The 16622-nt window shown below is 37.3% G+C and overlaps 1 protein-coding gene across 1 annotated transcript; it reads right to left on the bottom strand.

The window, feature by feature from the left end:
* Positions 1 to 4200: 4200 nt before the first annotated feature.
* Positions 4201 to 5118, bottom strand: LOC101549770 (olfactory receptor 9G1-like). The gene has a single exon (XM_004620385.2). The coding sequence runs from the start codon at positions 5116 to 5118 to the stop codon at positions 4201 to 4203; it is 918 nt and encodes a 305-aa protein (XP_004620442.2).
* Between the last annotated feature and the right edge of the window lie 11504 nt (positions 5119 to 16622).

Here is a 16622-nt window from a genome sequence, read left to right as displayed (position 1 = left end):
ACATTCAAAATGGCATGGGACGGTCCTCATATTTGATAGTAAGATAGTAGGACAGTAGGATTTCGGTAGTAGGATACCGAAAATGGTGATCTTTATCATGTTTGGCATCAAATTAATTGAATCATAGTGAGATATAGATTGAAGCAGAATACAATGAATGAAGAGATAAATTTTCTGTAGCACAGAGGCAGGCAAATAAATATCATAAATTATTATAAATATCATGAACTCAGTTGATTTATGTTACAGTGTTTAATTGGAATAGACAACTGAAAATTGGAATATTAGAGGTGAGACTATCTTAACATGAATAGCTTTATATTTTAGAACACACAAACAAACATGTCAGAGTCACACCTTAGAGCCTGTCTCTATGGCATTACTGTGTGTTACAATTCATAGTAACCAACAAATTGAATTTATTGTTCAGGTGAATGTGTTTGTGTTCCAGTGCTGATAAATAGTTTCTAATCTTGTGAAGTCTCTGCACTTTTTGGATACTTGCTTAATTTTTACTATCGTGTATTTTTTAAAATATTATTAAGTTTTGGTATTATTTATATTTTTGAGATACTATTCCTTATAATACTCTCAATTATACTTTTCTTATGTACATTATTCCAACATCACACTCACCACTGTAGAGTTTGCTTCCCTCTGCCTATGTCCCAAGGACCCGACCCCTCCTATCCACTAACCTGCATCTTGTATACTTTCTTTATTGTTAACTTATCAAAACAATGGTATACTCATATTTATATAAATCGTGTCAGTATTTCTTTACAGTTAAATTTTGCATAAAAGTCACCTTAATAAGATTAATAACTTTCTGTTGAAAAGTATTAAATCTCTTAACAAGCTTATGTCTAAACAGAGTTTTGTTATGACCTCCATATGTTAATGCAGATTCTTAATTCAGATGAACTATATAATATTTTCTAAAGTAAATCCAATTATTTAGGATAAAACACACGTTTATATTTTTAAATGTACTTGTAAGTTTTTCCTAAAATTTTATTAATTCTCCTCTTCTCACTTTTACAAAATTGCATACTTGTAGGGTTTATTTATTTCATGTAAAATTTAAAATGTATTAGTCCAGAATTATTCATACTATTAATTTTTAAATTCATATATCTATAGAAGAAGTGTTGTTTTGAAATAAAGCTGTAAAAAATCATTTTTGAAAAAAGGTGTTTTGAAAAAAAATTTTTCAAATTGTATTTTGTTTAAACTCATGTAGAGATAAAATTATTTTTTCTCCTATGAATAACAGGTGATTTTTGTTTCATTTCATAGGTACTCTTTAATTTTAATATTGTCATGTTGTTTCACCCCATTCTATCTCTTGCCATTTTTATTATAATAATTTTTTTTTCTTTTTGGGTCACACCTGGCAATGCACAAGGGTTATTCCTGGCTCTGCACTCAGGAATTACCCCTGGCGATGCTCAGGGGACCATATGGGATGCTGGGAATTGAACTTGGGTCCTCCGAGTGCAAGGCAAATGCCCTACTTGCTGTGCTATTGATCCAGCCCCTATAATAAATGTTTTTTTTTGTATTTAAATTAAAATTTTTTAAAAAAATTTATTGAATAACTGTGAGATAGTTACAAGCTTTCATATTTGGGTGACAATCTCAAAATGATCAAACACTCATCCCTCCACCTGTGCACATTCCCCACCACCAATATCTTGGGTATACTGCCCCTTTACCACCCTCCTCCTGCCTCTATGGCAGACAATATTCCCCATACTCTCTCTCTCAACTTTTGGGCAATATAGCTTGCAACACAAACAATGAGAGGACCAAAAATATTTTGATGGTCAAGAGCATCACAAGTTTTACGTGCAAGTACTTATAGGTTCAATCCTATGACATCAAAAGGCACTCTGGGAGTCTTGCAGAAATTCATGAAACTAATTTCTATATGGGCTTTTATTAATTTGACCTTAATTAAGGAATATAAGTAAGACATATATAAATATAAATTGAAGAACATATCTACTCAGTTTAGTTAAGCTGAATTATTTTAGGGGTATATCTGAATTTTGTATTGTTTTTGAGAGGAAACAAGTACATGTAAGGTGGTTAAGAAGCTGTGTTAAGGGAACCAAGTGGTGAATTTCAACTCGGTAATAGTCATAGGAAAATAGTAAAATTAATTCAGCATAATTATTTGTACTTAAGGGAATAACTCTGGAGAAACTATCCTATGTGCCTGCATCAGCAAACATTCTTTTGCTCAGGGAAGGAGATTTTATTCTGTTTTATGAGGGTAAAATAAGATTTTTGGTTTTAAGTTTTTGTCTATTTTTAATTCACTGAATAGGAGCAATAGCACAGCGGTAGGGCGTTCGCCTTTCACGCGGCCGACCCGTGTTTGATTCCTCCGCCCCTCTCGGAGAGCCTGGCAAGCTACCCGTGGTGTATTCTATATGCCAAAAAAAAGTAACAATAAGTTTCACAATGAGAGACGTTACTGGTGCCTGCTCGAACAAATAGATGAGCAACAGGATGACAGTGACTTCACTGAATAGGAAATTGACTTCAAATACTTGTATTATGTGTTATTTGTGTCTTTAATTATGAGGGAGGCACACTCAGTTCTGCCCAAGGCCTACTCCTCACCTAATGCTTAGGAGTCATCTCTGGTAATTGGGAAACTGTGGTATTCCAAAAACTGGAATTTACAATTAGTCAAGGCCTCTTCCAATGAGCTATATCCCAGGTCATGTATTGAAATTAAAAAAAATTAATTTCTATTTATTTACTTAGTTAAAATTTTTTTTAATTGAATCAACTTGAGAACAGTTACAAAGCTTTCAGGTTTAAGTCTCAGTCATACAATGATCAAACACCCATTCCTGCACCAGTGAACATGTTCCACCAAAAGAACCCCAGTATGCCCTCCATCCCATCCCCCTACAACCCCACCTGTGTGGCTGATGATTTTCACTTTACTCTCTCTTTACTTTGTTTACATTCAATGTTTTGACAGAAACCCCACTATTATTATCTGGAATTCCCCCCCCCCACCCCCAATGATCAGACATGCCAAAAAGGCATCATTTGATAATTTGTTTTCTATTGCTGATAATGAAGAGCATGTGATTTTGGATTTCTGGTATTTTAGTAATTAAGTCTGGAGTGATTTCTGCCAGAAGCCACTGGGTTCCGAAATTGGTTTGTGTGCCTCTGGGATCATGGCTATTCAGGAGCAGAGGAGCCGTTTGTGGGCAGCCTCTCGGGGTCTCATCTGGGCAGGGAGCAGCACCAGTACTGCCCCCCGCCCCCGTCCCGATATTTCCCGCATGCCCCGTCATTGCAAACTTGTACTCCAACCAATGGACTCTGAAAGATAGCAGTTACCATGCCACCACCTCTGAAAGGAAAGGCTGAGGGACAAAAACCTTTCCCCTCCAGGGGTGGCACGGGGCCGTAGCTTAGTTCACAGTCTAGAGGCATTTCTCAAGAAGCCGCTGGGTTCCAAGATTGGTTTGTGTACCTCTGGGGCTCTCTCTATAGCTTTGGGCATTATATTTTGCTTGGATATTCAACACCTCGATTCAAGCCTGTCTTCTAGGGGCAGATGCTAGATCATCTATTTTTCATTGCTCACTTTGTATATCAAGAAAAGCATAAAGGCTTATGTGGCTGCGTAGTTCAGAGAAATAGTCCTGGTCCCCACATCCCGGAGCCATGCTTGTAGAAGCTCATAGTCACCGGGATTCTTTCTGGAGAAGGCAGGGAGACTGCACCTCCTCCATCTGGGGCACCCGGTGATATTGGCTCAGTTTGGGGCCCGGAGCATTCTCCGGTGTTGCAGTGCCCGAAGGCCAGGATTCTTCCTGAAATTTTATTTCAAAATGATTCTACTTTCTTCACCTTGAGTCTGTTGTATTATAATGTACCAAGGCTAAAAACTATTATTATTATTTTTGTGAGGTCACACCCAGCAGTGCTTGGGGCCTACTTTTGTCTCTGTAGTCAGGAGTCACTCCTGATAGTACTTGGGGCACCACAACACTGCCAGCTTCACAAGCAAGAGGAGTGCCTTAACCCCTCGCCCCAAGACTATAAATTCTTAACCCTGCATTTTAAGAAACAGACCACAATGTCAATGCTTTCGAAACATAAATAACTATACCAAAGTTTGTATTTTTTTCTGACTCCTCAGAGGGAGAAAATATTCTGTTACTTGATTAGTTTTTTGAGAGCCTCTTTCACATCCTTGTTCCTCAGACTGTAAATCATGGGGTTCAACATGGGGAACACCACCGTGTAAAAGGTAGAAACAAATTTGTCTGAATCCACAGAATAGTTCGATCGAGGACGAGCGTAGATGTAGAGAATGGAGCCATAGTACAAGGTGACAGAGATCAGGTGGGAGGAGCAGGTGGAGAAGGCTTTGAGGCGACTCTTTGTGGAGCGAATCCTCAGGATGGTGGCGATGATGAAGACATAGGAGGCCAGGATGAGTGCAGTGGGGGTCATGACATTGGAGACCAGGATAAAGTACATTAAGCCCTGGTAGTCATCTAGTTTGCCACAAACCAACTTCACCAGGGGAAGCAAATCACAGAAAAAGTCTTCAATAACATTGCCACTGCAGTAGTTCAAGGAAAAGATTCTTTTGGTAAGGATAGAAGAGTTGGTAAATCCCCCAATGTAAGAAGCAGCTACCCAAAATGCACATAACTTGATGGGCATGGCCTGAGCATACATCAGGGGCTTTGAGATGGCCATGTAGCGGTCATAAGCCATGGCAGCCAACAGGTAACACTCGCTGTAGGCCAGCCCAGCAGAGAAGAAGAACTGACACAAACAACCAGCAAAAGAGATGCTTTTGTCCTCAGAGATGCAGGTCACTAGGATCTTTGGGGTGTAGACAGAGGAATACCAGAGGTCCAGGAAGGACAGGTTGCCAATGAAAAAATACATGGGTGTGTGCAGCCGGGAGTCATTGCAGATCAACACGATGAGGGTGGTATTTCCTAGGAGGGTCATAGAGTACACGCCCAGGAAGAGCACGAACAGGACCAACTGCATCACGGGGTCTGTTGAGAAGCCCAGCAGGATGAACTCTGTGACTGTGTGATTGCTCCCCTCCATGACTATAGGGAACCTGACCTAAGAAGTAAGGAGACGATATTACAATCTTAGTCACCATTCTGAAGAGTCCTATACAACTAGTAAACTTGAAGTCTGGGATTCCATATTGAAATAGCCATTTTTTGAAAATATTTTAATGGTGCAACAAACCTCTCAGACATGATAACTGCATCTTTAAGAGAGAACCTTCAGAATCTTACCAGCATAAATATAATCAAGGGTTCTGCATTGTTTGATGGATGTAGGGAAGCTGTTTTTGTGTAGACAAAACAATGGGATTAAAAAAAAAATGCTTTGTTTATATTTTAATTGCCTTATTTCTGGACATTTTGGTTATTTGTGATTTTGATATTTCTTATATTTTTGTTTCCTTGGATGCAAACAGTGATTGTGGTTTAGGCTTTGGTTAGTTTAAATAAGACCAGTGGGTATGAAGACTACCTTAGTTTAATGATTCTCTGTTTCATAACTAGCAGCATGCACTTTCAATTTTGGAAGTTGATTTTCACTTCTCTTTAGAATGACTAAAATAAGAGAAAATATATTCATACTTCATAATTTCTTGTACTTTGTCTATCTTCATAAATGTAAATTTTATTTTTTCCTAAATAAGTGAATTCATAAAGTACTACTTTATATCTGAAGTACCGAATACCCCCTATTTTATTAGATATTTTAAAACATTAAGTAGTTTTCTTTCAGCGCTGATGTATTTGTAAAACTCTAAAAGCAATGTAGATTTAGTTTTTCACCATAGTGTATATGGGCAATAGAAAATATTCAAAAGATTATAAGGAACATTTTAAAGAAAAATATACACAGAAGGATAACATACTATGATAGGATTATAAAGCACTATATGCAGGATTGTACTTTTTAATGTACATATTCAACAGTATTATAGTAGAGTATTGTAAAATAGTAGTATTATACATAGTTGACAATAAAATTATATATAATGATAATGTGAAGGTAAATTTTAAATGTAGAAATTTGTATATTTCATATAAAGTAGTCCTGGAAACATTTAAAATTTTTATTGTTTCCACATATATGTTTGGATTTGGGATTACACTTGACTGTGTTCAGGGATTACTCCTGACTCTGCATTTGGCTCATTTCTGGTGGTTCTCAAGTGACCATACATAGTTCTGGGGATCAAATTTGGGTTTGTTGCATACAAAGGAATTACCTTAACTCTTGTACTGCTTTTCGGGCTTTTGTTTTTCTTATCGTCAATAATCTTTTCCTTTAATTATAACACTTAAGCAAAACAAACAAACACCAAAACCTGTTTAGATTAGGATAATGAAACTCTAATTTCATCTCATGACACAGAAATCTGCTCATTTTTGTTGTTGTTTTTGGGTCACATCCAAGTGTGTCAAAACTTACTCCTGAATCTGCACTCTGGTATCAACCCCAGACAATGCTTAGGGATTAAAGCCAGATCAACCATGTGCCAGGCCGAGCATCTTACATCCTGTGTTATCTATCTCTCTGGTCCTAAAACGTGGTCACTTCATTCAGGTTTCTCTGTCATGGAACTAAAGATGTTCCTCTCAAATGTACAAATGGGAATATGTCTAGCAAACGTACATTTTTTGCTAGGCTGACTGTATGCAAGGAAAGTGTTTTACCCTAGACTATCTCTGACCCCTGAGTTGAGTTTTAGTAAATGTCAATAGTAATAAAGTCTATTTTTTTCTGAGCATAATAAAGGACAAAACAGGATTACTTAGTCAATTTTTTTAATATTCCATAAAAGAAGCTCTAATTCAGCTTCTATGGACAACATCACTGAATGCAATAATCAAATTTCAGCCTTTGTCTTATTTGCCTATAGATAAATATAGTTTGTTTCTATTTCCTCCTAAAAACACTCTTACCTGTATTTCTAGGTCTTCAGTCTTGCATGAGTATCTTTTTCCATCTCTGATGGTATGATTTAATGTTTTTAGCTTGAGTTTTAAATTTTCTGAGTTGCCTTCCAATCAACCCTAGAATCTCTGTCTTTTTCACCTACAGCCACTCCCTGATAATTCAGTTTAATGACATTCATTTTTCTCCTAATGTAAATGCCTTTTAATGTATTTTTAAATATCGTGTTAATACTTCCTGAATATCAGATGCATGGCTTCAAATTCCTATCTAAAATGTTTTATAGGATGTGTTCTGGGGATTTTCAGATAACCCAAGTTCCTAACAAATCCTTCCTAAACCTGTCTTTGGCATAGATTTCTCCAATAAAGTAAATGAATTTATGTTGCATTATGGAGGATCACATGATATTCTTGACTCTTCTTTATCCTTTATTGTACAATTAATTAATGAGAAACATAATGATTGTACTACTGTTTGTCCAAAACCTACCAATTTTCCCTAGCCCCATGGTACAACTGTAGACTGAGCAGATATTATTTTTCATCTCTAATATGAAAGAGCTTCCTAATGATCTTTCCAGATTCCTTGCTCCTTCTGTCTTAGTCCATCTCAGTTTCTAAATAAGTCAGCCAGAATAATTTGGTTTAAATGCCGGTTATTTTTCTGCGTCAAAAACTCTAATGAACTTTCAACTTATTTCAAGGGAAATTCAAAATACAACTATATACATTTTGTCACCACTTTGTTTATGATTTTTTTTATAATTATGAGTTTGCTTTCATAGTTTACTCTGCTTCTGCCTCTGATCCTCCTCCCCTCATGCTGAAAGCCTTTGTAATTGCTCATCTCTCTGTTAAGAGGCTCTTCCTCAGATGTAGTTAATGAACTTCCTTACGATTTTTAGGTCTTGATTGCCACTAATATTACCCCTTTACAACTGCTTCCAGTAGCAATATTGCACTTTACTCCCTGGACATTTCTTATGTCATTTTTCTACTTTATTATTTTCCCCCGTCACTCATTACACAATACAATATTCATTCTACTATTTCAATTTATTTTCTTTTCTCTGCACAAAACTATGCTCTTTCTTATAAGCCTTTGATGGAAAACATATGTTCAATGTTTATCTCATTTTAACGTGTAAGTTTCTTAGGATATATTTTTGACTATTCAACTTACATAAATTATTTAACAAACTGAAAATAAATCTGGCTCAGCAGAGTCTCTGAAAACATAAATTCATGAAAACTAAAAGAGATTTCCTGTGGGAAAAAGGTAAAAAACTTCTGAATGAATCCAATCTTAAGCTAAGTATCTTCAGGTTTTATTATTATTTGACTCTCATTATGAGTCCAGATAGTGATGAGTTATAGAAATAAGACCTGTAGCACTGTAGCACTGTCACCCCATTGTTCATCGATTGCTCAAGTGGGCGCCAGTAACATTCTCCATTGATACTCGCTGTTATTGTTTTTGGCATATTGAAAACACCATGAGTACCTTGCCATGCTCTGCCGTGTAGACGGGATACTCTCATTAGCTTGCTGGGCTCTCCGAGAGGGACAGAGGAATCGAACCCGGGTTGGCCGTATGCAAGGCAAATGCCCTACCTGCTGTGCTATTGCTCCAATTCAATAATAATAATAATAACAATAATAATAATAAATAGTAATGATAAGATTTTCTGTAGACAACACCTAAAAGAAACAGCAATATGAAAAGAATATTTTTCTCCAATGATAGTTGGAAATTATCACTCTGGACAAAAATTGAGTGCTAAAAGGAGGTAAAGTTAAATACATGGTAACCTTTCAGTGCCTGCATTGCAAACCCTAATGCCCAAAATGAAAGAGAGAGAGGAGGAAGGGAGACAGAGAGAGAGAGAGAGAGAGAGAGAGAGAGAGAGAGAGAGAGAGAGAGAGAGGAGAGGAGTACCTGCCTGCCATAGAGGCAGGTAGAAGAAGGGAGTGGCAGGAGAGAAACTGGGGACACTGGTGGTGAAAAATTAACACTGGTGGAAGAACTGGTGTTGGAACATTATATAGTTGAAAACCAATCCTGACCAGCTTTGTAACTGTGTAGCTCACAGTGATTCTATAAAAAGAAATATTTTATTCAAAATATTTGAAAAGTTGCAATATTCTGTATGTATTTCTAAATGTATTATAATAGAGCAATGGTTATATGACATATCATAATATAGTCACCATAATAAGGCAAACTGTAAAGATGGTTCTGAGCACTGTTCAGTGGCTTATACATATTTATGTACTGATGTGAGAATCAGAACAGTATATCATTTTGTGGATATGCATACATGTGTATATATGGGAGGGAAATTTAATGGAAAGAAATATTTGATCTGAAAAAAATGACTGAAAGAATTAGTCAAAATTTCACTAATACCTAAGGTAGGTGCTTAATCCTTAATAGTTTAGCATCTCAGCAGCAGCCCTTCCTTCTTGTCTTATTGATTTATTTTGTTAGTTTGTTTTAGGTCACACCCAGGAGTGCTCATGAGACCATTTGAGGGGCTGGGGATCAAAGGCTGTTGTACCTTTGTATCTTTGTACTATCTCTATGGCCTGGTCTATTTCACTTGTGGGGGAGGGAATGAAGTAGCAATATCAACCTTATTCTATCTGTTCCTAGCACAGTTGTCAGTCAGTTTCCTGCTCCTGATCACAGTGATTCATTTATCCCTACAGTGATTATTGATTAAGGCTACTTGTACCAGGTACTGTTCTGGAATCTTGGAATTCAGCAATGAACCAAACAAAAAGCATTGTACTCATTCGGAGCTTAGATCATAATTGCATCAAAGGGAGATGTTTTATTGGATTTTTTAGGCAGGCCTTAATAAAAAAATCCTTTTCTTTCCCTTAATTGGGAACTATAATGATAATGATATTATTCTAGAGCTCTCAGCAACCACATGAGAACTTAAGAATGAGACCAGGATATAATGTAGATATAAGGAGGGTGCAACTACCTAGCTACAGGAAAATGGGGGATCTGGGTAGAAGAGGCCCAGTCCCAATCCAAGCAGGCTGGGAAATCTCAGCCCTGGGTCCCACACACCTGGGTTCCTCTGCTGGTTCCTTCATGCATGAGGCTCATCTGAACATGTGGAAAGGGACCTTGAGCATGGCTGTGGCTGGGCTCTGGAGGTCTTTGGCTGCGTGGGCTCTGCTCAGGGCAGGGAGGGAAACTCAACCCACCCCTTCCTAGGGGCCCCAGGGAAGGCAGCCAGGCACAGGGGCAAGAGCTAGGCAGTCACACTCAGAAGCTGCCCCTGGCGCTGTGTAATCCCATCAATGACCAACATCCAGAGACTGAAAAATCAAGCTCTGGGAAGAGAGTGATGCAGAGAGAAGCTCCTGGACATCTTATAGCCTACTTCTCCCTCTCTGAGAACCTGGCAAGCTATCGAGAATTTCTTGCCCACATGAGAGCCTCACAAACTCCTCGTGGCGTATTCATATGCCAAAACCAGTAACAATGATGGGTCTCATTCCCCTGACCCTGAAAGACCCTCCAATGAGGTACCATATGGGAAGAACAAATAAAGAGAAGCTTCTAAAATCTCAGGGCTAGGATGAATGGAGACATTACTGAGACTGCTCGAGAAAATCAACCATCAACGGGATGATGATGACGATGATGATGACTAAGGAGGGTGTATGTGGGAGGTGGGAGAGGGAGAGCAACAGAGAGTCACAGTCCTTAAGCTTTTGGAATCCCCAGCCCATCACTATGTTTCCTATGTGCATGACAAACGACAGTGGTTCCTGGTCTTTTGTTCTTAACCTATTTACCTAATACAGATTGATCTCACACTAGAAAGTACCTTTCTTTCCTGTCTTCTGTTTTAAAAGGTGAGATCTAGGCATGCATATGCTGCCCAAGCACATGTTACTGCTGAGTGCATCTCCCTTCTTGAGATGTGTACTTTCATACTTTCAAATCTAGTGCCGGGATGTGACCTGCGGCTTTCTTCCCCCTTGGAGAAATCTGAGTTCTCTCTTGAGCGATGTAACTCTCTCTCTCTCTCTCTTTCTCTCCTTTCCTCGCCTTCCTCAAAACTTCAAAATAAAACCATTTTTTTTTTTTACTTTTTTAAAGTGGGATCTAGAAGTGTCAGAAACCGTGCAAAATATACTAAATGTACCCATGTGATCTTTGTTCTTTGCTCCAGGAGTTTAATTGATCTACTCATTTCACTCATTGATCAAATATTTAAAGAGTAACTACTATGCACAAATCATACTCTGGATACTAAGGACAAAAATGTAAAGAATAAAACAAACAAACAAACACCAATCCTTAGGATGTTAATTTCTAGTGGAACAGGCATCTAGGCAATAAGCAACTAAAAACAATAAAAGAGATAGCACTATAGCACTGTCCCGTTGTTCATCTATTTGCTCAAGAGGGCACTAGTACCGTCTCCATTGTAAGACTTGTTGCTACTGTTTTTGGCATATTGAATAAGACCTAGCAGTTTTAAATATTTAGTCTAAGTAAGCAGTGCATTTATTGTTTTACATGCATTGTTTTATTTCTTTAACACCAAACACAGGTATATTTAATGATTGATATCAATTAGTTAATTTGTTTTATAAAGGTGTGAAACATCTACTGTCTTATTTGTAGACATTAAAAATGTGCAGTTAACTTTTTATTGTTTTTTTCTTTTTGAGTTATCATGCCTGGCAGTTCTCAGAATATACTCTTTGCCCTGCACTCAGAAATCTCTCAGAGCAATAGTATAGAGGGCATAGTGTTTGCTTTGCTTACAGCCAACCCAAGTTTGACGCCAGGTTCTGCATAAGGCAAATGCCCTACCCAGTGTACTATTATATAGGAATTATTTGATGGGTGCATAAAGTCTATTTTAATAAACAGTGATTACACAATTAGTACTTACTCCAGACTCCTACTACTTACCTACAAAAATCCCAAATCTTTTTATTTATTTATTTGGCTTTTTGGGTCCTGCCCTATGATTGAACCCTGGTTGTCCATGTGCAAGGCCAACGCCGTATGCACTGTACTACCCTTCAGGACCCCAAATCTCTTTTTATTTTTGAAACTAAGTCAACTTGTGGCCTAGACAGAAACATATAATTTTTTGGTTTTGACACCTTAACTCAAAATCAAAAGGATAATGCTGAGAGGTTTAGATGCAATCATAGTAATTTGCACTATGGTAAAAGTGAATTCAAATAATTTTCAAATAATTTTATGGCAGATCCAGTGTCTCTTTTATTTAAAGTCAGCTGGAATATGACACAGAAATATTCCATTTACCTTATCCAGCACCAGTACACTTACCTGAATCTCTCACAGTCACATTCACCCAAGGACCACATCAGGGAACCAAAGAACTTATACTTGCTCAGGGTGTCCCTAGTGTATTTGATTCCTTAAGTACCTCAGTGGTTCAGAGCTTTGGAAGGATCAGTAAAGGCAATTAGCCAAATAGTAAGTTAGCTTTATTTAAAAGAAACCTGTTCAGTGCAACAGAAAATAAAGATTTTAAAAAGTAATGATAATAATGATTATAGTTTGAGAAACTTCTCTTTGTAAAACTCTTTACTATTAAGTTTAATGATTATAAAACCCTGTGAAGTATGTTTTATAATTGCCATTATAGACAAGAGAAAGAGCCGGACCAATTAATTTAATTTCCCAAAGTAAACTCAAAGGGAAGTGAAATTAATATTTAAACTCAAGACAAACTAACTATAAAATTCTTAGGTTTTCCTTTACTCCAAGTACATTTATAGAGATGCTTTTCTAATATCTTCTCAGTTATGACTATATTATTCTACATAATACATATTCACTATCCTGAGTATGCAGATAGATTTTTGATGAAAATATTTAGTCTACTTTTCATTGATTATCTACTTTTAAACTTAGTTTTTATGGGATAACATGGATTTGTAAGAGTGTGACTTAAGTTATGATTTTGGTATACACTGTTATTATACCATACCCATCACCAAAATGCCAATATATCCCCATCACAAGACATTTAAAACTTATTACCTCAATTCCCCTGTCCCTTGATAACCTCAGTTCTGTAGTCAAGTCAGAGAGCTTCCTCTAACTCACATTGGGTATTATCTGTTCCCCTTGCTTTATTTCTTTACATTAACTATAAGCAAGATCATCTGCGTTTTCCTCCACTTAACTTGCTTCATTTAGCATGATCCCTTTCAGTTCTGTCCATGTTGTAGCAAAAGGCAAATTTTCCTATAAATGAACAGTTTTCCATTGTGTATACATACCACATAATTTTTCCATTCATCTCCTATTAAGGGATTATTCATTAAATATTATATTAATTATTAATGTTCCATAATCATAAAGTGGTAGAATTGTTGCTTAGGTAGAAAACTGCAGATAGTAAAATTGATAGTAACATGGCTTTTAAAATATCTTTGTTATTTTCTTTAGCTAGTCAGTTCCATTCTTAATGTTTGACTGAGCCCAAATAGTTCCATAGCATCTTATGATTAGTTTTTGTTTTTCTGTCTTATGTTCCATTCCTCTAAAAGTGATTGTGGATTCATTTTTGGGTGCATCAACCCTAGGAACCTAAATGCTAAGGATATTCCTCAAATTCACAACACAAAAGAGTTTACATATTTTTCTCTGTTTTCTTAGATGCTTAAACAGAAATGTTAAATCCCAGATTGAGTTCTCTTCTGACCAGTCTCACCCAGACATTATGCCAAACTGACAGCCAGGGTAAACTATTTGATATTTTTTTAAAATATATTTTGTGTTTTTGTTAAGGAATGATAGAGGTAAAACCCAAACCAGAGTCAACAACACTGAAATTTTGAGAAGCCAACTTTAATAATCAAATTTAGAAGTTGCTGGAGCGATAGCAGCGGGTATGGCGTTTGCTTTGCATGTGGCCAAGCAGGGTTTGACTCTTCCGCCCAGCAAGCTACTGAGAGTATCTCGCCCGCACGGCAGAGCCTGGCAAGCTACCCGTGGCATATTCAATATGCCAAAAACAGTAACAATAAGTTTCAAAAATGGAGATATTGCTGGTGTCCGCTAGAGCAAATTGATGAGAGAGAGACAGAGAGAGACAGAGAGAGAGAGAGAGAAGTACTTGCCTTGCCATAGAGGCAGACTGGGGGGCAGGTGGGGAGGGTCACAGGAGGGAAACTGGGACCACTGGTGTTGGGAAATGTACACCGTTGAAGGTATGGGTATGGAACATTGTGACTGAAATCCCATCTGAACAACCTTATGACTGTCTATCTCATGATACCACAATAAAAACAAACGAAAAACCCAACTGTGAATAATTTTGTAATTCATGTTGCTCTAATGAAATAAAATTCTAATAAAGAAAAATATATTTTGTGGGAGCAAGGAGGTAATATAGTGGTTAGGGTTTGTACCTAGCATGTGCTTGTCTTGAGTTCAATTCCTGCCGCCATGTGGTCCACTCCACACCCTTCCTAGCATGCTGGGTGCAACTCTGGATGCCCCATGCACTAACTATGGACCTGGAGGTCTCCATAATTGCCAGGGTGGCTCCTTTGTCATCAGCATTGCAGAGTTTGAGCACCCCTGCATCCTTGGGCCAGTCCCAATTGGTTGAGAATCCTGGGTGCCACCCCTATGCCCCCTCACAATATATTGCGGGCCTTTCTACCATTTAGCACACAAAAACGCATTTGAAAATTTAAACTTCAATTATTTATTTTGAATGTGTTTATCTATGTCTTTCTTTGGCTGCTCCTTGTAGAGGTCTTTAGTATTCACAGAAGTTTCTTTTGTTGTTGGCAAGCGGTACTCCAAGACAAAGCTTGTGTGTGTAGAGGGGTGGAGGTTATCTATCGCATACTTTATTTTCTATTCCTTCCAGTATACTGAATTGCTCAACGTGGTAAAAGCTTTGTATTCCTTTTAGTTCTCAGAACTTTCAGAAACTGCTACCAAATGATAGTGATCAGTGAAAATGAGCCTTGGTAGTACTTGGCCCAGGATAGAATATGGTTGTTGAGTGTAGAAATGAAACAAAATTCTTCTCAGGTCTCCAGGAGTACCCGTATGACACAATTTAGTGAAATTCCAAGCAAGATGCCATTCAAACATTCTAATGGACAAAATATTATCTCTTGTAGTAGTAGATCCCAAGGGATCCATTGGTAGCCTGGGGGAATGACAGAAAAGGCAATTAAATAGAACTATGCATCTACAGTCAAGTCATTGTTATTCTAATAGACCAGAAAGCCTTTGTTTAAAAACTGCAATTCCCCAGTGTTAAATTTTTGTCACATTTTTTCCTTCATATTTCATGTTGAAATTACTGAATCTATACAAACATGTACCTTCAAAATATGTACTTTGAGATATCAAAAAACATAAGTGCTAATACTTTGTAGTGTATCTACCTGCTGTGCTAGCGTATGAAAAAATATATATGCATATATATATATATATTTCCCTCTACGATTTCTTGCCTACTGTCTGAACCCAATCAACTATAGTGTGGCAATTATGGAAAATGGGTAGGGAGTGCGCAGTCCAGGAATATGTTCACTCCTATGTAAGGCTTGGTTCGAGAATGTGGAAAGCGGCCTGGAGTATGGTGGCAGTTGGGTAGTGGAGGTCAGCTGCTGGGGCTGGGTCCCTTGGGGCAGGGAAGGCTCTCACCCGCCCCTCCCCCGGGGCGCCTCAGGTGAAAACAGTCTGGCGCAGAGTCTATATTAACCTCAATGGATAAAGTAAAATATGCCAAGCTATAACAGGAAATCAGAGTTGATTTTAGAGAATATAAGCACTAGAAAACTATCAGCTTGCAGCAATTTATATTGGCAGGAATCTGAGAAGCCTATTTGGGATTCGGTTCCCAAATTGATAAACCAAGGAGAATGAAATGTAAGGATCAATAAAACAAAATTTATGAATAAAGGAGCATCCATCTAGGATCCAGTAATTCACTGTTTTATCAGTAATTTAGGAATTTGTGACGTAACTAGATATTAAGTCAGATTAATTTTTTTGAACTACTGTACTCATTTAAGACAAAAAACATCTCAAGTGTGACTATGATAAAAAATGATAAATGTGTTGCTGCATCATACAAAGTTTAATTATTTTCTCTGTTATGTCTGTTTTTACTATTATAACTTCCTAAGATTATTTATATGCTTATTTATACTCTATATTTTCTTAGTAGTAGCATTGGAAAGTTCTTGGGGTTGAGTATACTTACAAAGAAAAAAAAGAATAAGATTTTATCTGGTTTCTAAACTACCGCTTCTTATTTACGTAATAGAATACTACTTTTGAAATAAATAAAACTATAACAATGTGTCAAATTATCTATTTTCCTTTTGTGTTTGGCTTTTTTTGATCATACCTGGTGATGCTCAGTGGTTACTCCTGACTCTGCACTTAGAAATTACTCCTAATGATGCTTGGGTGACTGTATGGGATGCCAGGGATCAAACCCGGGTTGGTGGCATGTAAGGCAAGTACCTATCCACCATACTATCACTTTGGCCCCTCTATTTTACTTTTTATATTTTTAAACATTAAACTCTACAAGTCAATGTGACTGTTCACATTTACAT

Source organism: Sorex araneus, chromosome 6, assembly GCF_027595985.1.
Source record: "Sorex araneus isolate mSorAra2 chromosome 6, mSorAra2.pri, whole genome shotgun sequence".
Classification (NCBI taxonomy): domain Eukaryota; kingdom Metazoa; phylum Chordata; class Mammalia; order Eulipotyphla; family Soricidae; genus Sorex; species Sorex araneus.
The sequence above is the reverse complement of the archived record's forward strand: the minus strand, read 5'-3'. Positions and strand labels throughout refer to the sequence as shown.